Source organism: Pelodiscus sinensis, chromosome 9 (genome assembly GCF_052426305.1).
Source record: "Pelodiscus sinensis isolate ZL-2025 chromosome 9, ASM5242630v1, whole genome shotgun sequence".
Taxonomy (NCBI): domain Eukaryota; kingdom Metazoa; phylum Chordata; order Testudines; family Trionychidae; genus Pelodiscus; species Pelodiscus sinensis.
In genome coordinates, this window is record NC_143060.1 from 4,067,672 (window position 1) to 4,092,059 (window position 24,388).

At 46.3% G+C, this 24,388-nt stretch overlaps 1 protein-coding gene across 3 annotated transcripts; it reads right to left on the reverse strand.

The window, feature by feature from the left end:
* Positions 1-1,706: 1,706 nt before the first annotated feature.
* On the reverse strand, positions 1,707-21,922 carry KLHL27 (kelch like family member 27). 3 transcript variants are annotated; one of them, XR_012905829.2, is made up of 10 exons: positions 21,792-21,922; positions 19,760-20,103; positions 18,122-18,553; positions 17,005-17,160; positions 14,771-14,938; positions 11,866-12,003; positions 9,865-9,987; positions 6,171-6,391; positions 3,558-3,931; positions 1,707-2,394 (listed from the first exon to the last, which is right to left on the reverse strand). XR_012905829.2 is itself a non-coding variant. In XM_075935883.2 (9 exons), exons 2-9 carry the CDS (start codon positions 20,049-20,051, stop codon positions 3,707-3,709), a joined length of 1,755 nt encoding a protein of 584 aa, XP_075791998.1. In that variant the 5' UTR covers positions 20,052-20,103; positions 21,792-21,922; the 3' UTR covers positions 1,707-3,706. The 3 variants fall into 3 exon arrangements, 2 of the variants coding, with proteins under 2 accessions (XP_075791998.1, XP_014426088.1); XM_075935883.2 differs by having other exon boundaries at positions 1,707-3,931; XM_014570602.4 differs by lacking the exon at positions 21,792-21,922 and having other exon boundaries at positions 1,707-3,931; positions 19,926-20,062.
* Positions 21,923-24,388: the final 2,466 nt, after the last annotated feature.

Sequence of the window (24,388 nt, forward strand, 5' to 3'; positions counted from 1 at the left end):
TGTTTTATTATTGTTGTACTTTTTACACCCCAAAATTTTATCGCCTGCCTGGCTGTGATTAAGTTGTTGAAACAAATGTGTTGCAATGGTAGAAAAAAAATTGTGCATCCGAAAACTGTAGGAACTGGGGGTACTTTTTTTTTTTAAGGGGGTACTTTATTAAAAAAAGGTTCAGAAACACTGGAATAGTGTGCCTGATGCCAGCAGGCATTGCTCCCTGGCTCTCAGTAAGTAACTCAAGCAGTTATTTTGCACAGAAATCTAGGTGCAGTTCCCTAGAAGGGGTTGAGCAACTCCACCTGTATGGGCTAAGTCTGCTTTTTGTTGGCCATTCAATAACATTTGTAAAGTGTAGATACTTCACAGTAGGTTGAATATCAAATATGCTGGAGAAGTGAAGCACACACTTCTCCACAATAGTTTTTTCACAACCCTCCCTTTAAACTCCACTCAGCTAAGGCAGAAGATTAAGTGGATGATGGATGTGTAATATAAACTTAGAGGATTTTCAGTTGTGGCCTAAGCCAATGTTCCTTCAGTAGAAATCCACCTAAAACAGATATAAATCCTTGAACGTGAAAAGTATGCAGCAAATGGGTATTTACAGCTAAGCAGCAAGGCTTTACTTTAGCCTGATGAAAACTGAGGAAGGTGATGCTAAGTCCAATGTCATTCCTTAATGCCGATCTGTGATTGTGCCATAGGAGTCCTACCAGCATCCTCTTCTCCATCGGCACACATTCAGAGTGGCTGTAGTTGTAAACTGTGTTCACGGGGTGCTCTGTGTGAACACACGTGTTGTTGTAATCAGGGGACTGCATCCTTAATTCCTGAAAACAGGAATTGATAAGGGTTTTTCCTGAACGCGGCTGAACGTGCTGCCCTATCCGTTATTGACTAATGTGTTCACTTCCAACATGGGACCCTGTCATGTCACTTTTTTGGATTGAAACCAGCTCTAGTAAAGCTAAGGAGCAGGGTTTGGTTAGGCAGTGAATGAGAGTAGTTACTACCAGGGTGGCCAACCCCAAACTGGATATGCTGCTTTCCAGCCCTCCTCCCGTGAGTGCTACAAGGGAGCGGAAAGCCCTGTTCAGCAGAAGCTGCAGAAGTAGTGGATATAGCAGCAACAGCATTGCTCGAGGACAGAGACAAACACTGGATGTAACAGAGTATGAAAGGCTTCACTTCTACTTTGTTTTGGTGTAGAGGAAATAAAATTGAGTTTTCAATTTAAAGAAAAGCAAAGTTCATTGTGTCACTCCCTCTTAACCAACATGGCTGCTTTATAAACATATAAACAAGAAACTGACAGCAGCACAGGCTAGTATGAAGCCAGTTGTAGAAGCTGTCCCTCCTCTCACACGGGAGACTAGGTATGTGGTGATGGCAGACTACAAACCCACAACTGTCAGCCAACAGCTGAAAGTCCTGAGCATTGGTCAAAAGAAACTACCTCATGGTACAACAAAAAGGCCTCCCTGACTCCAGACTGCAAGAGATAAATAGCTAACGGCAGACATAATAAAGTAAGCTGAAATCTTATGGGAACCAAATGCAAGCAGCATGGGAATCTGCAGATGTTTGACTGTAAAACATCTCCCACTTCAGCTCTTTCCAGTCAAAAGGCAGTATGCAGTACAGGGTAGCTATCCAATTAGCCCCCATTTCCCAAAGATCCTGTAGTCAAAGGATCTCATCAGTAGTAAGGAAATACAATAAATATTTTATTTTAGAAGCACATTTTTGTTTCTAAAAACAATCTGTCAATGTTTTTTCTCTTATAAAGCTGATTCAATGTTCTTCAGAATTTAAACACAAAATTTCAACAAGAATATCTCAATTTTTGTTATAGGTAACAGCAATGCCACTCACCCTCATTAGTAAAAAAAGCATTCTGTAAAAACACAGCATTCCACCACTGAGGTACATACTCATGACCTGCAGCTAGTTACAAGATATACACAGCAATTTAAAGAGCAAACTCACTTGGCTCACGCAAAAGGTAGAGAAACGGGCTAGCTTCACAACCATTAGAAGTCCATCTTGAATACAGGCTTTAAAGTTATCAGAGAAGCAAGTACTTTGTTATATAGCAAACTTAAGCAAGCGTGGATAACGTTTTTTCCCTTTAATATGTTAATTCAGTTTTCAGGTAGCTACTACACAGACTAGATGCTTTTTATTTTTATAAACAACTTCATACTGTGCAGGTAACATCCTTGATCTGGAAAGCAGGTCTACATAATGAAGACTTCCCATTGTATTATTCTTCTAATGGTGTTTTGTATTCCAGAAGATTGTCCAACACAGCACAATTTCATTTATGACTTGAATCCCAGATGATTCATCCAAAACCAGCCAAGGTGCAAACAGAAGCTACAAGTACCAAATCTGTTTTTTGTTTAAGACAGTAAGATTAAAAACCTGGAAATGGTGTGTCAATTGCTTTAAAAAAATAATATATTTTTTTTTCCCAATAAGTGCTCTCACGCTAAATAGGACCTTTAAGACAATAGCAAAATGAACAAACAATAGTAGCATCACTCAAACCGAACAAAGCCAATTTCTGTTCATTTCTGTCTGTTTCAACCTGGAAAAAAGGAAGGTTGCAAGCCAGAAGTGTCATCTTTGTAAGTGGGAACGAGCAGCAGCATCTTGCAGAAGGATGTCTATCCTACTACCTGACAGTCCCCATGTGTGCATACACGTGCACACATGTGCACAGGGTAATCCCTTCCAGTAAAGGGAGAGGGAAGGCAGGAGGAAGAGCGGGCACTATAATAAGAGATGATGACATTACCAATTGAAAAGCTCAGTGAAATTCTATGGACAGCACAAAGGCGGCACTCCACGGAATGGGGAAGGGAAAGTCCATACTTGGGTAGATAGTGTCTGCCACCCACGAGGTAACAGCATTCCAGTGTTATTCTAGCACAAACAACAAAACTGCGTTGAGCTTTACAGGAAAAGTAGTGGTGGAGTAAGACTGCCAGCCACTTATTAACAGGTCCTTTATCAAGAAAATCTATTGGGGGATAAAGGACAATTCACCTCCATTTAATTTCTAGGGTGCATGTTCTGCAGCTGAAGAGAACCTCAAGTGAGATGAGGCTACAAGTAGAAGTATAAATCTTTGTTTGTTAGAAACCATACTCACCTGGCATAGTCTCTGCCAGCAAAAGGCAACTCCTAGTGCTAAGGCAAAAGCCAAGATACTCTTCACTTCAGATAAAGCCCTAGCCGTGTAAAGGAGCCACCTGCTAAGTTTAAGTCCTACTAATGATACTAGCATTCATGTTCATATGTATCAATTCATAGGAACAGGGAGGAATTTTATGTACCTCACTAATGTCATTCCAGCACTTTCAGAAAAGATCAGCCCTCAGTTAAGGTCTAATTTACCCAAGAGTCCCCAGTTGTTTCACATTCAATTAGCTTAATCTAATCACATTTCTGCTCTCAACAAATGGTACCTGAAGTAACAAACTTTAGATTGGCCAGTTGTCATCTTAGGGGAAGTTCCTTTTTGCTCAGGAAAAGCTCTACAGACGTACCTGAGATCTGCTCCTCTACCAACTCCACACAACAGCCACAGAGCGAAAGAGGATCCTGGCCAGAGACGCATAAAACCTCATTGTCTGTGGAAAGCCAGATGCTCATCCTTCCCACTGTCTGTCTTCCTTGAGTTCTTTGAAGACCTCTTCTACAACACAGCCACGCCTCCTTCGCAGCGGCTGGTGATCATGTTTGCTATTTCAGTCCATGTGTCCGTATGAGGGTTATACACTTCGACAGAATCCAACGTCCCTGGGGCAGCGAAATCATGGCTAGAAGCTCGGCCTCCTGAAGCGTAAAGAAGTCCATTCACAGCCACAACACACACACCACATCTGGGTACCTTCATCGATGCAACTTCAACCCATTTCTCCTGATGAGGGGAGAAAAAAATATCAGCAAATAGATTTGCTGCAATTAAGCCCCCTAGGCACTGGCACTACTCCCCAACCACGTCCCATGAGAATTACTCTAACTTACTGAAATGTCTAAAGTACCCCACACTACCACTAAGCTACCTACCATAAGCAGATTCAAATATGCTAAGCAGTACCGTACATGTATGTGGTACTGTCCACCCTGAAACATCCGAAAGCACCTGAAGAGATGGGCTTGATTCTGCAAACCTTTGGTTATTCTTGTATGTCCATGTACATACACCTCTGGGGTTGAGCATAACACCTGCTCAGCACTAGGATGTGAATGGGTAACCCTTACTGGGGATACCAGTTAACCAGTACCTGGTAAGTACCTGGGAGCAGCTTCCCACCTGTGGCCTACCATGGGCAGATGGCTGCTCCAGCCTTGCGGGTGATGGGGGGGTGCAGAAGCTGGCAGCTCCACGCATTGGCCTGGCCTGGCTCCTGCCCCCCTTCACTCTCCCAGTGCAAGAGACTGGGGGAGGAAGAGATTAGGAGCAGGATCCTGTTTATTCAGTTAACTGGTTAAACTAAGGTTTAACTGGTTAACTGATGAACCTGGATTTTACATCCCTATTTAGTACTGCACAGAACAGTAAAAAATTTGAAACAAGAAGCAAAGAAAACTCCATCGCCATTACAAAGGGACTGCGAGGCGGCAAAATTTAACATCCTCCCTGCCCCCAGGACTGTCAATACTACTCCTATGAAAAGTACCATAGAATCTACAGAAGCACAGTAGGAAGCACTTACGTCAATACCTACCAACAGCACAGTGATTTCCAGCCCCATTTTGGGATACTGGTTTGGTATTGATATGGAGGGAAAAGCACCAACAGCAGCACTTCAGAGTAGGGATATTAGATATCGTGTAATTGAATAGTTGTGTAACCACATGAAATCTTAGTGGTTACACAACAATTCGATTGTCCCCGAGGGTGGGGCCAGCAACCAGTGCGCTTCCAGCCCCCCTCGCGGGGAGCCCCCAGCTATCCCGTGCTGCTGTCTCTGATACAGAGGCAGCAGCATGAGGTGGCAGACAGGAACAGGTCCATCAGGGGAGCCAGTTTAAAAACCAGCTTGCTGCACAGACCAGCTGCCTGCAGCCTCTGATAAAGAAGCAGCAGTGTGGAGTGCCATCAGCCCTTGTCTGCGGGGGTCCAAGCTCCCCGCAGACAGAGACTGGTCTCTGGCAACAACCTCTGCCTGTGGGAAGTTCGGACCCCTCTCCCCATGTACAGCGGCTGATGCCACACATCAGCCTTTGTCCACAGGGAGCCTGGGCTACGGCAGCCTCTCCTGCCCCCCTACCCCCAGTGTTGCTGCCTCTTTGCACCATGAAGCTGGGGGGGGCGGGAAGGGAATACTGGCTTTTAACCTGGCTCCCCCCCAGCACAGACTCTTACCTAACCCACCCTTGCTGCCTCTTGTAGGAGTGGGCGACAGGGTGGGTCTGCAGATCTGGCACATGCGGGAAGCCTGCTTGAAACCTGGCTCCCTATGTTCAGCAGAGGCAGCAATGCGGGGGCAGGGTGAGGCAGATCTGGTTCTCATGGGGAGCCTGCTTAAAGCTCTCAGGCACCAGCTCCCACTCCACTCCACCTTGCTGCTGATGCATGTAGTCAACAGGATTAACCAATAGGCCAGGACTTATTGGTTAATCGTGTAGTTGACTACACGTTGACATCCCTACTTCAGAGCTGGGCTTATGGTAACCAAGAAATTTGTCTAGTGTCTGGACTCTGGAGTAATGTATGGGACAACCTATAGACAAATTGCTCTTTCACAATCTCCAGGATATTTAGTAGCTATGATCTTTTCACCTACTGTTAGGTCAGTGTGTTGGTTAACTTTGGGTTATCCAAAAGTGTGCACACATGCTTTTCAAACACTATATGATTAAGATTAGATATACTCAAAAACTCAGCAAGTATATGAACTACGGACACTACCTCGAATGTCCCCGACGTGTAGTTTCCAGATTATTGACTGGGAGAAAATAGGAAAATGGAGCTTATTTTAAAATGTTTCTCTCATCAACATGAGTTACGTTCTCACCAGGTATATAATGGCCAACTTGCCAACACAATCTCTCACTATGAAAATACGCAGCATTTATTAGCTTCTTTACAAAGCTTAATAAATAAAGCGGCAGTCTGCATTTCTAAAAGATTCCTAGGCAATCTACTGTACCTCTTCAAAGGAATATCTCTCTACAGTACGAAGTGCATCTTGACTCTCGTTCATTCCTCCAAGAGAATAGATACAATCATTGAGGGCAGCTACACCAACATATGCCCTTCGGGTGTCCATTGGAGGAAGCTCAGCCCAACGTTTGGATATTGGATCATAGACTTCAACAGAACGTAGCTCTACTCCTTCATTGCTGATGCCCCCAACAATGTAAATTAAACCTGGAGAGACAAGGTTTTTTATTCCCTATTCAGTCTATGCTTAGGCATGGCAGGCACCACAGAAAACAAGTTTAATTATATATCACACAATAACTAATTTGATCCTTTCATTAAGTTTACTTAAGAATGGAAATCAACATCTCCCACTGGCCCAAACTACAACAAATAAAAACTAGGGCTGTCAAGCAATTAAAAAATGTAATCACAATTAATCACGTATGCCTCCCCTTTGAAACACTGCAGCGGCGTTTCAACCAACAGGGCAGTGCTGTATGGAACCTGGGATTAGCTGGAGTCCCCAGCTGACCCCAGGCTCCATGCAATACTGCCCCTTGGAAGCGCCGCAGCAGCATTTCCAAGGGGCAGCACATTAGGAGCCTGGGGTCAGTTGGGGACTCCAGCTGATCCCCAGCTCCACTTGTGCTGCCCCTTTGAAGTGCCGCTCCAGTGCATCAAAGGGGCAATGCAGCATTAACACCTGCAATTAACGCGTTAATCGCAAGCATTAACGCAGGTCAACTGACAGCCCTAATAAAAACTACACAAACACCACAGCATGACTACAAATAGCAGAGTAGATATCTAGCCATGGGTTGAGACCAGGTTCCGAGACCCTCCCACCTCTTCAGGTTTCAGAACCCAGTTACACTACACTGCTATTAGCCCCATACTGCAAACTAGTGGCAGTTAATTAACAGGTAGGTTCAGACTCATTGTAGTGGTTTGTTTCTTCTCTAAGTAGATGTACATAAGCGGAATTGGGCTCCAAAAAACCTGCAAGCCTTAGGGTCAGGCACCCTGAGCATTAAGTTCTCAGATGAGACAGGAGAAAGTGCTGCTCCCAGTTTGTGCCCCTGAGGCAGGGAGTCAGAATTTTGTTTACAAACAGAGTGATAAACAGGTGATTCACAAAGTTCTGTTAGAATGTTTCGTAACGATAAAACATCTTGTCCAAGCTTGGTGAACTGCAAAAAGTAGATGTTAGCCTACTTTGTTGTAGTACAAAGTTGATATCTTAATTACTAATAACTTAAATTTGAAAAAACGTAAACGATGTACAGTCCCCTTTGTGTCTTGTGGTCAAATTGGACAGTCTCTATGGCAAAGGATTAATAGACACAAATCAGATATTTGAAATGGTAACACATCGACACCCATTGAGGAACTTTTCAACTTGCCCGGGTACTCATTTATGAATCTAAAAGTGATTTCAGAATTGCAAAGTAATTTAAAAAACCAGATGGAGAGAAGCTGTGGAACTTGCCTTCATTTGCAAACTGACACTTTTTAGCAAGGTTTGAACAAAGACGTGAACTGGATAGGCCACTATATTGAACACCCTACTGACATCAAAAGCTAAGTATCGGGCACTTATAGCTCACTCTATTAACCTCATTTAGCATGGGGCACGGACACTACTTGACAAGATTTTTTTCTCTCTCTTTCCCTCCTCATTCCCTCTTTCTGCTATTTATTTGTACCTCTGGACCCCTTGCACCATTCATCTGAAGTGGGTTGTGTCCATGAAATCTCATGATACTATCTGCATTTTTGTTAGTTTATAAGGTGCTGCAGGGCCATTCATTTTTTTTCAGTTACAGACTAACACGACTACCCCTCTGAGACTTTTTTTGAGAAGTTAACTCATTTTTTAGGCAAAGGAAATGCAGTAGATCTAATCTACCTGGATGTCAGTAAGACGTCTGATACAGTTCTCTATGAGAAATTAATTAAATTGCAGATAACGGGGATTAATATGAAAACTGAAAGGCGGCTACGGGACTGGTTAAAGGGGAGACTACAATGGGTCATACTGAAAAATGAACTCTCAGGCTAGAGGAAGGTTACTGGTAAAATTCTTCAGGAATCAGTCTTGAGACCAACCTTATTTGACATTTTTATTACTGACCGCAGCACAAGAAGTGGGAATGTGCTAATAAAATGTGCAGAGGACACAAAGTGGGGAGGTATTGCCAATACCAAGGACGACAGGAATACCATACAAGATCTGGATGACCTTGTAAACTGGAGTAACAGAAATGGAATGACAGTTAATAGTGCAAAGTTGCAAGGTCATGCATTTAGAAACTAACTAAAGTTAGATGCCTGCAAGTCACCAGGGCCTGATGAAATGCATCCCAGAATACTCAAGGAGCTGACAGAGGAGGTATCTGAGCCTCTAGCTATCATCTTTGGAAAATCATGGGAGACAGGAGAGATTCCAGAAGACTGGAAAAGGGGAAATATAGCGCCCATCCATAAAAAGGGAAATAAGAACAACCCAGGAAACTACAGACCAGTTAGTTTAACTTCTGTGCCAGGGAAGATAATGGAGCAAGTAATTAAGGAAATCATCTGCAAACACTTGGAAGGTGGCAAGGTGATAGGGAACAGCCAGCATGAATTTGTAAAGAACAAATCATGTCAAACCAATCTGATAGCTTTCTTTGATAGGATAACGAGTCTTGTGAATAAGGGAGAAGCGGTGGATGTGGTATACTTAGACTTTAGTAAGGCTTTTGATATGGTCTCCCATGATATTCTTATCAATTAATTAGGCAAATACAACTTAGATGGGGCTACTATAAGGTGAATGCATAACTGGCTGGATAACCATACTCAGAGTAGTTATTAATGGTTCTCAATCCTGCTGGAAAGGTATAACAAGTAAGGTTCCGCAGGGGTCTGTTTTGGGACCGGCTCTGTTCAATATCTTCATCAACAACTTAGATATTGGCATTGAAAGTACACTTATTAAGTTTGCAGAGAATACCAAACTGGGAGGGGTTGCAACTGCTTTGAAGGATAGGGTCATAATTCAAAATGATGTCGACAAATTGGAGAAATGGTCTGAGGTAAACAGGATGAAGTTTAATAAAGTCTGGTAACTGATGGGCCAAGGAAATTTTCTAAGCTGGTTTATTACATTTTATTAAATGAGTGGAGACCTTTTGGTTCAATTTCCACAGGAATAAAAATACACATCAGAAAAGGAGAAATGGCAGAAAGGAAGAGAACCACTGATATGCTCTCAGAGCTCAACAAGTCTTACAAAGCTACAAGATGGATATAAGGCAGGGATTCCTGGTTGAAATGTAAACCTCTAAATGCTTTACACAACCACCTCTCTGAACTATTGTTTATTATTCATATAAGAACATAACAACGGCCGTATTGGGTGCGCGACCAGGAACAGGTAACAGGAGAGTTTGGAGAGGGAGTTCTCCAGGTAAAAGAGGAGTAAAAACGGGACCCTTGTGGTAAGTGGCTGTCTGGAGTGTGTGTTTGTGTGTGGGGGGGAGTTATTTGCAGTGTGCTGAGCTTGTGTTTGTCTGTTTGGTTTGTTTGTTTGTTTGGTTTGTTTGTTTGAAGGAGCTTCTAAAAGGTTTGAAATCTAGACGCCTCTGTTAATTGGCTGAGCCTCAGTCAGGGGGAGGGGCTATATGGGAAAGTCATAACCAAAAACCACTCACCTTGCATTTCACAACACCCAAAATCGTAGCGGGGCACAGGCATACTGCCTACCAGCTCCCAGCTATTTAATTCAGGGTCAAATCTTTCAATTGTGTTACCAATTTCAGCTCCAACCCAACCTCCTAAAAAAAACAAAAAAACAATACACAACACACACACATATATGGCTGGTAAAGTTTGATAACACAGAACTACAGACCTTCCCCCCTCCCTGCCATATATCAATGAAAGTGAACATGTCCTTCTATCAGTAACTTATGAGGACATATTCAATAGGCTACATTGTTTGTATACAAAGTAAATATGAGTATTTACGATATATGATACAACCATCTGGTTTACAAAATCAATTACATTCAAAAGATTTAAAGTCCAAATAGCACAATCAAAGATAATTATGGATGGAAATACCTTCGTATGATGCAACAAAACCATGTGTAGAATACAGAGAAAACAATTGTAAGGTTAGCAAGTCTTATGTTTCAGGACAAAAGGTGGTCACTAGCTAAGTCTGGGGAAAACAATTTCCTCCATGTACTCCAACAATGAATAATTATGGGCACCATAGTATATTTGAAACATCTGGAATTGGCCACTTTTGGAGACAGGACACTGGATTTGATAAGGTTTTATCAACTAAAATGTTCCCATAACTTTCATTCCAAATCTTACTTTCCAAGTGGATTGTGATATTAATATATTATATTTTCATTACCCTTGAGTGTTTGGCTTTAAAAAGCTTTCAAACACCGAATTTGTGAAGCAGCATTTAGAAGACAGTGATATGGATGACATGCACATAGTTGTTATTTCTGATACCTGAAAGGCAGCCTGTGTCAGATGTTCCTTTTGCTGATTGTTTCAACAATAAAAAGTCTAAATAAAGCATAATTAAGGATCATTCCCTCTTACCACTTCCCCCACATTTCAGAAATGTTACATTAAGAGCTTAAGTAACATGAGAGAATCTTATAAGATTCTTGGAAGACTCTTGGCACTTTGCCCAGTTATTGAAATAAGATTATTTTGGAGTTGTTCTTCTCATTAAGGTGGGTGGAAGATTACAAGTACTGGATATTTACTTTTGTTATATGCAAATGTTAAAGAGCACCAGAGACGAGGGTTTTGTTTTACAGAGAGGATAACCAAACAGCCTCTTCTCAGAACAGCTTATAGGACCCGAAACACATTATAGGGCAACTGACTGTGTACAGAAAAACTGCTGCACCTATAGAGAATCTTAAGCAGGGACAGGAATACACATGTGTGCTATAGATTTTGAGACTGCAGCAGAGATAAGATCTATGATGAGACTCAGAGGAAGATAACATCAGGCAGGTGCTCACAAGATCGTACAGCAACTTGTTTTTGCAAGTCACATATGTTGGTAGTTCCTCATTTTAAAATAAGGTACTTGAAGGCTGATGTGACAGCAAAGGTCTATTTAAGTGAAAGCTTTTGAAAAATACATATTTAAGTTCTTCCAAAAATTTAGTAGTGAGCCTCACTGTTGAGAACACATGGACTTCTCGGTTCGAATCTCAGCTTTGCAAATGAACTTGTTCCAGAAGTCATTTAATCACCTTTTACTTCTGTTTCCACATCCATCCATCACAGAAGGCTTAGAGGTTAAGCACAGAATCTCAGATAAAGATACTATTGAAGCAGAAAGTCTGGGTATTTTTAATGCTTTTTTTTTTTTAAAGAAAAATCAGACTAACTTATTAACTTAGCTAACATATTTTGGCAGGGGTATTATGGATTTATTCTGAAAATGCCTGTTATTCCACTGGTTGGCTAAGATGCTTCACTTGGAAATGATGGCATCTCCCCATGTGCACTCACAAAACCAACCATCAGCTGCAAATTACAAGTAACAGCTGTTCTTCAAGTCTCCCTGCTACATGGTTTTAATTTTAAAGTTTAAAATCCCTAGACTGATTTGATCAGATGAACTAATGGTCTTAAAACCAAATTTACCTAAAAAACTGTATAGTTACCAAAAGCATAGATAGCACCATAACATGCACACACTCCAAGTCCAGACCGAGGATGGTTCATGGAAGCCACGGTTGTCCACTGCTTCGTAATAGGATCATAGCATTCAGTACAGTCAAAGATCATTGAATCCTTTTCTCCTTAGTAGAAAAAAAGGCAGAAACAGATGAGTTAGAACAGTGGTCCTCAACCCATTTACCACTCTGGACTGCATATACAGGTATGTTATGTGGGCCACATTCACACAATATATGTATTACCTATATGGCCAGGAGGATGTCACATGGGCCACAGCTATATGCTGATTGGGCCACAAGGGGCCAATGGGTTGAAAACTAGCAAGATAGAATATTCTGAAATTCAGATATACAAGCTCTGACCAGCTCAGCCACAAGAACAGGCCTCACATATAGTATTGGAATCAAGGACGCTGCTCTCATCTTGCCAAAGTGCAAAAACAACAAAAGCCTTGTCTACATCAGAAAACTAAATGAGTGTTGAAAATGGTTTTCTGCAATGGTTTCCCAAAACAGCTGCGAGGGAAACTCTGCAGCTTTGTACTTCTGTATGAAATACTGCACTTTACAGTGCTATTACTAACAAAGGAAGGAAAACACAGAGTTTATTTAAGAATAGATCATTTAACGTTACAGTGTATCTTTTGTTTCCTTTTACTACATGTACACACAACTTTCATTTTAGGCAGACTGAGCTAACTTTCCCACCTCCTGGATACCATCAGCTGAGAAAAGGAAAGCTCTGTTTTTGTAGAGTAGTTTATATTATACTGAGATATAATTTATATTATACTGAGGTGTAATTTAAAATGACAATTGTATTAAACGTGCCAAACAACAACAGAAAAAGACAGGAAATAAACGGTAGGAATAAATGGTCAGTTTTCCCATTGGAGAAAGGTAAATAGCAGAGCCCCCTCAAGGATGTGTCAGAATATAAGATTCTCCCAACATCCTTGTTCCATGAACACTATCATATCGTGTGTGCTTTTCAACATATTAATAAGTGATCTAGAAAAAGAGGTGAACAATGGGACAGCAAAATTGGCAGAAGATACAAAATTACTACAGATAATTAAATTCAAAGCAGACGGCAATGAATTACAGAGGGATGTCACTAAACTGGGTGATTGACAAAATGGCTGATAAAATTCAATGTTGGTAAGTGCAAAGTAATGCATATTCAAAAACATACTCCCAACTGTACATATACAAGTATAGTGTATAAATTAGCTGTTGCCCTCAAGAAAGATCTTGGCATCACTCTGGATAGCTCCCTGAAAATACCTGCAGTATGTGCAGCAGTAGTCAAAAACTGAACCAAATGTTCTGTCAATTAAGAAAAGGATAAGACAATGAATAATATTATGTCGCTATATAAATCCATGGTATGCTCCTCCCTCATATACTGTATGGAGTTCTGACACCGCATCTCAAAAACACCTAAGAAGCGAAAAGGTATACAGAAGCACAACAAAAACAAGTAGGAGTATGGAGAAGTGTTCATAAGAAGACAGATTAAGAAGATGGGGACTGTTCCTTTTAGGAAAAAGACGACTATGCGGGGTTCTGATAAAGGTCTATAAAAGGGGTCAGCAATCTTTCAGAGGTGGAGTGCCAAGATTTGACTTGATCACCAGCACTTGGACCGGTACATAGAGGTGAATTTTATAAAGGGGAACAAAGAGGACCCAGGGAATTATAGACTAGGTGGTCTAACTTCAATACATGGAAAGATATTGGAACAAATTATTTAACAATCAGTTTGTAAGCACCTAGGGATAACAGGGTTAAAAGTAAAAACTTAAACAACAAGTAGTCTTGTAGCACCTTAGAGACTAACAAAAAACTATAATGAACTTTCGTGGGCACAACCCACTTCTTCAGATGAATAGAACTTAAGGGGTCGGTCCAGCTTACAAATAATTTGAAATAATAATAATTCCGATGTCCCTCTAAACCTCATTCCACAAGGAGTAAGAAATGTTTCAGAATAGTGTTCTATTTTGAAATTTGGTGCTGTGTTGAAATCAACTTGAAATAAGCTATGCAATTTGCATAGCTCAAATTTCGTTGCTTATTTTGAGCTCTGGGTACAGTACAGATGCACCCTTACAAAACAGGGAGTAAGTGGCTGTGTGTTAGTGCTGTTTATAACTCTGGGGAGGTTATAGCGGATCACAAATTGAACATGAGTCAAGGTGATGAAGTTGCAAAAATGGTAACATTATTCTGGGATATTTTAATGGGAGCATCACATGTAAGAGATAGAGGTAATTATCTCTCTACTCAGCATTAATGAGGCCTCAGCTGGAGTGCTATGTCCAATTCTGGGTAGCACACTTTTGGAAAGTAGTAAATTGAAAAGAGTCTAGAGGAAAGTTCCAAAAAATAACAACAGCATTTGAAAATCCCCATCCATAAAAAAAGGTTAAAAAAACTGGGCATGTTTAATCTTAAGAAAACTGAGGAGGGACATGTCAAATGCATTAAGGGCTGATATAAAGACAGTGAAGAATTGTTCTTCATGTCCACCAAAGGTAGGAAATGTAGTAATGGGCTTAATCTGCCAAGACAAGTTTAGGTTGGCAATTAGGAAAAAAAATCAACTATACATTCTGGAACAGGTAGCCCAGGAAGGCTGTGGAATCCCCATCAGTGGAGGTTTTTAAGAGCAGGTTGTACAAACACCTGTCAGGAATTATCTAGGTATGCTAGATCCTGCCTCAGAACATAGGGCTAGACCAGATTACTTCACTAGGTCTTTTCTAGTCCCACATTTCTATCATTCTATTAAAATTAATATTGCCCAGGGACTTCACAGGAGGCAATACCCTACCATCATCTGGTTATAGGGGCCCAGAATTAACATATGTCTTTCATTTTTCACCTCCAATAGCATAGACCATTCCTCCCACCACGGCCACTCCCAACCCGCTGCGAGCCTGGTGAAGAGAAGATACAGTGGTCCAGTATTGACTGAAAGTGTCAAAACGCTCCACACAACTGAGGGCTCTGCTGTCGCTCCAGCGTCCCCCCTGCAGGCGAGTGTATCCACCTAGGCAACAGATAGAAAGTAAATGTGTAAGTTAGCAGCCCCCCTTCTTGCAAGGTCCTAGCCATTGTTAATGCAGTGGTCCCAACTGTTACAAAGTGCCAAAATAATAACAAAAGATTTTATAAAAAGTGAGTAACATCTTTCCTCAGTGCAGTCGTGCCTATGCCAATGCTAATCAAATCAGACTTCTTCCTTCAGCAGGGAATTTCAGAAACTATAGAAATCAGTAATGTTTTTAGTGTTTGAAAAAAATCACGAGAGGTAGCATGCTCTAGTGCAGAGCTCTCTTGATTGGGATTCAGGAAACCTGGGTTTTATTCCCAGGTTGGCCACTGGCTTGCTGGGATGATTTTGGGCAAGTCACTTCTCCTACCTGTGTCTCTGTTTCCCCATCTGTAAAATGCAATGTTGATACTGTCCTCCTCTGTAAAGCACTTGGAGCTCAACTGATAATTTCATCTATTTGGTTATACTGGACTTTTGCTATAACAGACTGATGCAAACACCTTCCAGAGTATTAGACGCTGAAGTACCTTACTATGTGTCAATGAAAAATTTCTCCTAGATTTATTAAGTATCTGATAAAAGGAAGAGGATTTTGTGGTTAAGGCATAATACTGGGATAGTATTGAGCCTTAGGAGGAGATAAGGCTTTTTATTCTGTCTCTGCCACAAATTGTGTGTCCTTTGACAATTCTATTCATTTCATCATCGCAGGCTCAGTTTTCTCATCTGAAAAATGAAGGTGATAGGACCAACTTCAGAGGATCACGGGGAAGCTTAATTCAATATATGTCTGCAAAGAACTTTGAGATATCTGAATAAAAGGTGCTAGAGGAGGGCAAAATTGTTATGAGACCCATGACCATAATCTCATGATAGTTTTGCAATTCTTAATTCATCCACTCATGGAATGGTCTCTTCCATTATTAGCAGAAACTGCTTCTAAACAAACTTCAAGAGGGTAAACATATCAAACCAACAGCAGAACTAAAATGTTTGCGTATGACGCCAAATGCAAAAGGCATGAGCATTCTTTGATTGTATCCCTAATTCATAAAAGACCTATTAATTTACAAAGTTCACCAAAGGATAATTTACAAAAAATCCTTACTTTAAAGGGAAAAAAGGGGAAGAAACACAATACCATTGGAAGAATATAAACAAACAGGGTGCAAGATTTGTACATATATTCTACTTGTGAACAGTGTACATAACAGGATGCATTATTGCTTGGCACTTGAGGCAAATTATTTCCGAAAGACTATTCCAGACTATGATACTGCATTCAAGAAAGATAAAATATAAATGTATTTATATTTTGCAATGCGCTCCAATTATTTGCTAATAAAGACATTATTCACAATTGTAGTCCTGTAACAGACTGTATTAGATTAATTGTATACAAAACTGCACTATTTTGGCAACTACTTTTTTTGTTTTTGTTTTTTTTCCCCACAAACAATTTAAAGATTTTTAATGCAATATGACATTAGGGATGTAAGCGACTAGTCGAGTCACTACTCAACTAGTTCCTCCCCGTCACTGCTGCTTCTATCAGAGTCAGCAAGGGGGGGAGCAGGAGCCAGTGCTGGGGGGAGCCAGCTTAAAACCCAGTTCCCCCCAGCAATATCTCCGTGGGGGGACAGGGAAGGCAGAGGCGCAGCAGGGGATCAGGCATGAGCTGGGAATCAGCTGTCCTAGCTCGTGTGCTTGGTGGCTCTCACTCCATTTAAAAAGCAGAGACGCAACATCTGGGAACCAGCGCGAACCAGGACAGCTGATTCCCGGCTTGTGCCCTGTCTCCCACTGTGCCTCTGACCTTTAAATGGAGTAAGAGCTGGGTGGCTCTTACTCCCTTTAAAAAGCAGAGCCTCAGCAGGGTTAGCTCCAGGGCCTGGGAGCTAACTCCACTGTGGCTCTCCAGTTTCCCCCTTATCAACCAATCCAGCAGTCAATGGAAATTCCATCAACCACTCAATTAGCTGATTAAACACAAGTTAACATCCCTATATGACATATCAAGTCACTGTTTTTTAAAAAGGTTAAAACAACCAGATTCTAACCTACTGCATAAAGATACTTCCTGGCTTTCCTTCGGGGACGAGCCTTAGATGTTTGCAGAAAAGTACTGACTTTGTTCTCTTTGGGAGATTTACAGACTTCACAATATTCTTTCAACAGGGTTTGCAGAGCCACCCGCAGGCTGAAATCTGGAACTCCTGGGAAAAGAAAATTTAAAAAAAAAGAGACATGAAAGAAAGTCACAATGATAACTATAAAACCAGTAATTGACCAACTCAGGGAAAAATATGTGTCAACTATTATTACCAGTGTATCTCTACTTCTTATATTAAAACTAAGACAAATCGCACAAATTCTGCTTTACGTTTCACAAATGCTTAGTTTAAAAAAAAAAATCAAAATGTGAATATATATTAAATACTACTGAGGGGCATTGTGCACCAAAAAAATTAAAATTTTGCACACAAAATATTTTAAACTTCTGCAAATTTTATTTGTCAAAACAACACTACACCATCCTACTAGTTTCAATTATTTTGGTAATTTATTTCAAAATACCTGTCAAGAAGTCTGTAACAATACTGATCTGCAGAAGAGTTAAAAAAAAACCTCTATAACAACCCAGTTCCTTTTTCGCTGTGCCCTTTCCTGCCCCAGAGACCAGCTGTAGGACCCTCTGGTTCAGATACTCGCTACAGCCCAGATATCTGCCTTCCTCCCAGCATTCCCTCTTCCCTGAGCCCAGGGATCAAGAGGGAGAAACAGCCTAATGCTTGTTCCTATGCTGGTGCAGTTTCCTGTGCCCTACCCACTTTTCCTCAGGGCACCCTGGCAACTGCTGCAGCCAGGAGTCCTCCAGCTCTCTCCTCAGCTCCTAGAGCAGTGTCTTTGTGTGAGCTGGCCTCTGCTGAGTTCAGCAACCCATAGTGGTGATTAGCAGCACTGCAGCCCATTTCTGTGAGGGAAGGAAAATTCTGCATGCACAATGTTCATTTCTGCAAAATTCTGCATTGTACAATGGAGCAGAACTTCCCCCAGGAGTAATTATGCTAAAGAAATTGAGTTATTTAATAACCAGTCATTACAGAACAAGCAAAACCCAGTGACCAAAGACAAATACTTCATCCAAACATCTGCATTTCTCTCTCTCTCTGTTACCTTCTATGTACTTTAAGAGTCTCTGGGGTGGCAACAGAGGAAATCGAACTGGATCCAGCACTTCCACCACATGTTTCTTTCTTTTTCCAAGATCCTTCAAAATCCACTGCATTGCAGCTATGAAAACTTGGTACTCATCCTCTATAGTAAGCTCCTCACTCCGTAAGATTTTAATAAGCTGCTCCTTTGTTAGTGCCAGGAATTCCTCACCACAATGCACTTCCAGAAAGTGAGCATGGATGTAATTCTCTGTGAATTCCTGAAGGTCATGGCAGGCAATTTGCTCAGAGAACTGGAAGAGTCCAATGCAGTTCAAGGGGTCGATCTGTCCCTTCAGAAATTCACAACAAAGGTCCACAACTTCAGTCAGCTGTAGCATGTCTGCTGCTATTATCAGCTCCTGAACATTACTCTCACCAACATTCACGACTCCTGTGTACAGAGGACAACATGTGACAAACTGGCCATACTTCAGATGTTAGAACAGTCTAAGCAGTGCTAAGCCTTAGTCTTTTCCATTTGAGTTAGATGTTTTGAACTATACGTTCATTTGCCTTGCAAAATCACTGTCACCTTACCAACTCAATATGGTGTTTACTAGTGTCTGAAAAGGAATTTATCAATTTTAATGTAAGTATGCAACTCCAAATAAACACATATGAGGGATAACCCCAAACTCCTGTGATTTACATACAGTTTTATTGCTGCTGCATGGTTAACTCGATGACTCATCTACTCAAGACCACAGCATAATTCAAGAACTATGATTTATTGTATTTGTAGGTGCATATACTTTTTTTTTATCAGCAACACACAAAATATTCCCTTCTTGCCCCCTTTCTTTTACACCTTGATCCTGCAAAGGCTCTGCTTTAACCTGATTTCAATAGGAATATGCATTGTACTGGAAGTAAGAAATAATAGAAGGGAGAGAGGATTAGCAAAATAGTTACTTAGGTTGTTGCTATGTAAACTTAAGTTCTGATTAAAATATATATAAACAGATGTCAGCTTCCATTGAATGCTACTCAACCTAGCCCTAGTGGTTATCTGATTATTTGAAAGCTTTAAAAAAAAAAGGCATAAAGAGGATGGCGACCTTACAGATCAGCTCAGGAAGGTGGGTCCAAGTCTAAAAATGTCAAGTTGAGGGAGAAGCAGCCAAACTCAGTTAAGGCTAACATCCCTGGTGGAAAGGGCCAACCTGATAATGAACAGCAGCCAAACTACACCTCGCATATGTACAGTGGATACATGTTTATATGCATCCAAAAATTTACAGTGACAACTCACTTTTGTTGTAAATACAACACACAGTACTACAGTATATTTCAACTTGCTGTACAAGCACTGTATTTTCAGCAAAACAGAATCTTAGAATGTAGATAAAGACGACATTTTAGGTCCTCTAGTTCCTCTCCATGCCAGTACAGAACTCATTCCTGTTGTACTTTTACAGATATTTCATCCAGCCTGGTTTTAAATGTGCTAATAGGACTCTCAGCACTGTACTGTAAGCTGCATAGGTCAGCTGCAACATAAATGGTATGAGCCAGCCAATAACTGTCATAGCACTGTGCACAAGGTTCTCCTCAACACTACACTTTCAATTCAGAATAGCAAACAACATAAATATACCTGTGTAAATAAAATCCAGGAGCAACTGAAAGATGCCAGCCTCTACTCCTAGGATGCGTACCACATCCTTGGAAGACTCCTTCATCCCTCCCGTGAACAGAGCAGCAAAGTAAGGGCTGCTTGCAGCTAAGACGAGGCGATGGACCTCAAATGCTTCTTCACCAACCTGGAGCTGCACATCACAGAAATTATGTCCACATCTCATCTTGTTGATCTGGGCGAGGAGGAGACGGGCATGCTTGTCTGAGGAGAAAGGGCTGTCGCTGGCCCTGGGGCAAGCCACACAAGCCATGCTGATCACAGACAAGACCAAAGGCTGCTGTCCATTGTCTCTCGCCAAGTGTCTTGGAAAGAAAAGGAGTATCTCCAGCAGGTGTGTCTAGCAAAGGACTCGCTCCTGTCGGAGGGTTTTCTGATGAATGAAGGGAACTGGAAGAAAGCAGCCGCCAGAAAGGAGGGGCTGGGTCTGGAGCGCGCACAAACTTCGCTCCACAGAGGGTCACAAGAGAGAATTGCCACGGGCTGCACAGAGCGGGGCGCAGCTGCCACCCCCGAGAGAGGTGAGCCCACAGACAGGGCAGGTCGCAGCGCGCCCCACCTGGATCACTCTGGGAAGAGCCGCCATTCCTCTCAGGGCCCCTCTGGATGGGGGGGCCCTTGTGCCCGCAGGGGGGGCTGCGGGGGCCTGAGGGGGTGAGGGGAGCTCGGTAACGCGGGGGGGGGGCTGAGGGGGTGGGGGAAGCTCGGTAACACGGGGGGGCGGGGGGGGTGGGGGAAGGGGGGGGGCTGAGGGGGTGGGGGAAGCTCGGTAACACTCGGGGGGGGGGGGCTGCGGGGGCCTGAGGGGGTGAGGGGAGCTCGGTAACACGGGGGGGCTGCGGGGAGGGGGCGGGGGAAGCTCGGTGACACGGGGGGGGGGGGGGGGGGGGCTGAGGGGGGTGGGGGAGCTCAGTGAACACTGAGGGGGGGGGGGGCTGCGGGGGGGGGGGGAGGGGAGCGGTAACGGGGGGGGGGCTGAGGGGGGGGGGGCGCGGGGGGGGGCTGAGGGGGGTGGGGGAAGCTGAGGGGGTGAGGGGGGGGGGGAAGCTCGGTAACGCGGGGGGGCTGAGGGAAGCGGGGTAACGCGGGGGGGGGCTGAGGGGGGGGGGGGAAGCGGGGTGAGGGGGGGGGGGCTGAGGGGGTGGGGGAAGCTCGGTAACGCGGGGGGGGCTGAGGGGGGGGGGGGAGGGGTCGGTAACGGGGGGGGCTGAGGGGGGTGGGGGAAGCTCGGTAACGCGGGGGGGCTGAGGGGGGCGGGGGGGGGGGCTGAGGGGGGTGGGGGAAGCTCGGTAACGCTGGGGGGGGGGGGGTGGGGGGGGCTGAGGGGGGGGGGGAAGGGGGTGGGGGGGGGCTGAGGGGGGTGGGGGAAGCTCGGTAACGCGGGGGGGCTGAGGGGGGGGGGGGGGGGGAGCTCGGTAACGCGGGGGGGGCTGGGGGGGGGGGGGGCCTGAGGGGGTGAGGGGAGCTCGGTAACGCGGGGGGGGGCTGAGGGGGGTGGGGGAAGCTCGGTAACGCGGGGGGGGCTGAGGGGGGTGGGGGAAGCTCGGTAACGCGGGGGGGGCTGAGGGGGGTGGGGGAAGCTCGGTAACACGGGGGGGGCTGAGGGGGGTGGGGGAAGCTCGGTAACGCGGGGGGGCTGAGGGGGGTGGGGGAAGCTCGGTAACACGGGGGGGGGGGGCTGAGGGGGGTGGGGGAAGCTCGGTAACGCGGGGGGGCTGAGGGGGGTGGGGGAAGCTCGGTAACGCGGGGGGGGCTGAGGGGGGTGGGGGAAGCTCGGTAACGCGGGGGGGGCTGAGGGGGGTGGGGGGGCTCGGGGGGGGGGCTGAGGGGGGTGGGGGAAGCTCGGTAACGCGGGGGGGGGGGGCGGGGGGGGGCTGGGGGGGGGGGAGGGGGGGGAGGGGGGGGGGAAGGCGGGAGCGCGCGCGAGGGGGTGAATTACACGGGGGGGGGGGCCGCGCGAGGCGGGGCTGGATGTGGCGCGCGCACCCCTCACCTCCCCGGGCAGCGGGACGGCGCCTTCCGGCCTCCCGGCAGCCTCTGCGCGCGGCAGAGCGGAGGGAGGAGCCGCGAGGCGGCGCCGTGAGCACGTGACTCCAGGAGGCGGGCCCGGGCGCCGTGGGTGGTACCGCGCGTGCGCGCCACGGCCGGGCGCCGGACAGGGCTCTGCCCCGCCCCCGCCACTACTGAGCACGCGCCGTACCGCTGCTTCTGCCCCTCCCCCACGGGCTGCAGCTGGGCTCGGCACGCGCGGTAGAGTGGAGAGCCCCCCCCCCCCACAGCCCCTCCCGCAGGCTGAGGGGGTCGGGGGGGGGGGCTGCGGGCACAGAGCCCCCCCTTGAGCCCGCCATAGCACGGCGCCTCCTATATGACCCCCCGTAGCATGGTGCCCCCCCCACAAGACAAACACCCTGACTGAGCTCTGCCCCCCCCAGCCTGCAGCAGGGCATCCCCCACGGAGCCCCCCCCGGCCACATCCTGCAGCTGGGCATCCCCTACTGAGCCCCCCCCCCCCCCGGCCACATCCTGCAGCTGGGCATCCCCTACTGAGCCCCCCCCGGCCACATCCTGCAGCAGGGCATCCCCTACTGAGCCCCCCCCGGCCACATCCTGCAGCAGGCATCCCCTACTGAGCCCCCCCCGGCCACATCCTGCAGCAGGGCATCCCCTACTGAGCCCCCCCCGGCCACATCCTGCAGCTGGGCATCCCCTACGGAGCCCCCCCCCCGCCACATCCTGCAGCTCCTGGCTAGCATCCCCTACTGAGCCCCCCCCGGCCACATCCTGCAGGGCATCCCCTACTGAGCCCCCCCCGGCCACATCCTGCAGCAGGGCATCCCCCCCTACGGCCCCCCCCCCGGCCAGCCCCCCCCGCTGCCCCCCCCCGCCAGCCAGGGCCCCCCTCCCCCCCCCCCGGCCACATCCTGCAGCTGGGCCATCCCCTACTGAGCCCCCCCCCCCCCGGCCACATCCTGCAGCTAGGCATCCCCCACGGAGCCCCCCCCCCGGCCACATCCTGCAGCAGGGCATCCCCCGCTGAGCACCGCCAGGGCAGAGTGCCCCCCAGCCAGGCCTTGCACACGTGCTGTCCATGCCGCGCTGGGTCAGAGCCCAGCTGACCCCCTGCTGGCTCCTGCACCCCCCCCCCAGAACAACACTCGCCCAGCATCACACTGGCTGCAGGTGTCCCCTTCCCAGTCCCCCTCCTACAGTCCGCAGAGCCCCCTCACCCCATACAGTGCTGGGACACCGGGTTCTGTTCTCCTTCCCAGGGCAGGAGCCCCACTGATCATAACCTAATCTGAGCAAGTCTAAATCAATGGAGGAAAAAACCCCTCCCACCTCAACGACCTCACTACTCTTACTCCAAAGAGACTTTAACACCAGACTACAAAGGGAAACCTCAGAACTGTCACTAATGCTTAAAATTGACACTTTAGTAATGGACCTTAACAAAGATGCTAACTACCTTGCCCATCACAAAGATAGCTTCCCTAATTATCACCCTTAATATCATTACAGGCAGTCCCCGGGTTACGTACAAGATAGGGACTGTAGGTTTGTTCTTAAGTTGAATCTGTATGTAAGTTGGAACTGGCGCAACAGGCTGAAACTGACCGCCAGTTCTGACTTACATACAGAATCAACTTAAGAACCCCAGGCGTCCCCAAGTCAGCTGCTGCTGAAACTGATCAGCAGCTGATTCCAGGAAGCCCGGGGCAGAGCAACTCTGCCTCGGGCTTCCTGTAGTCAGCGCTGGTCAGTTTCAGCAACGGCTGACTTGGGGACGCCTGGGGCAGAGCAGCTGGGGTGCTGCTGGGTTGCTCCAGTAGCGCCGCTCCTCGGTGCTACTGGACCAACCCAGCAGCACCCCATCTGCTCTGCCCCAGGCGTCCTGATTCAGCCGCTGCTGAAACTGACCAGCAGCGGCTGAATCAGGACCTGGGGCAGAGCAGCTGGGGTGCTGCCGGGTTGGTCCAGTAGTGCCCAGAGCGGCGCTGCAGGACCAATCGGCAGCGCCCCAGCTGCTCTGCCCCAGGGTCCAAAACAAAAGCCTGGTCTGCTGGGAGGGGGGCACACTAGCTGTGCCCCTCCCCCCAGCAGACCAGGGACACGGGGAGCAGAGCCGCAGCGGCAGCGGGGTGCCGCGCCTCTGAGGCTTTGCTCTGGCAAAGTCTCAGAGGCGCGGGACCCCGCCGCAGCTGCAGCTTCAGTCCCAGTGCCTGTGGTCTGCTGGGGACGGTCCCCAGCAGACCACAGGCACCGGGACTCAAGCGGCAGCAGTGGCGGTTCCCCGCGCTTCTGAGGCTTTGCTCTGGCAAAGCCTCAGAAGCGCAGGAACCCGCCCGGTGCCCCTGGTCTGCTGGAGATGGTCTCCAGCAGACCAGGGGCACCAGAGCAGCTTACGAACGGGGCTTTCTCGCCCCGGAGCTCGCAGGTAGCAATCCGCCACCTCGACCTCTGGGGCGAGAAAGCCCCGTTCGTAAGTGCGGATCCGACATAAGTCGGATCCGCGTAAGTCAGGGACTGCCTGTATTTCATAGTCGCTAACTTACCCCCCACTCACCCTCTTTGTTCTAAAATCTGATTTGT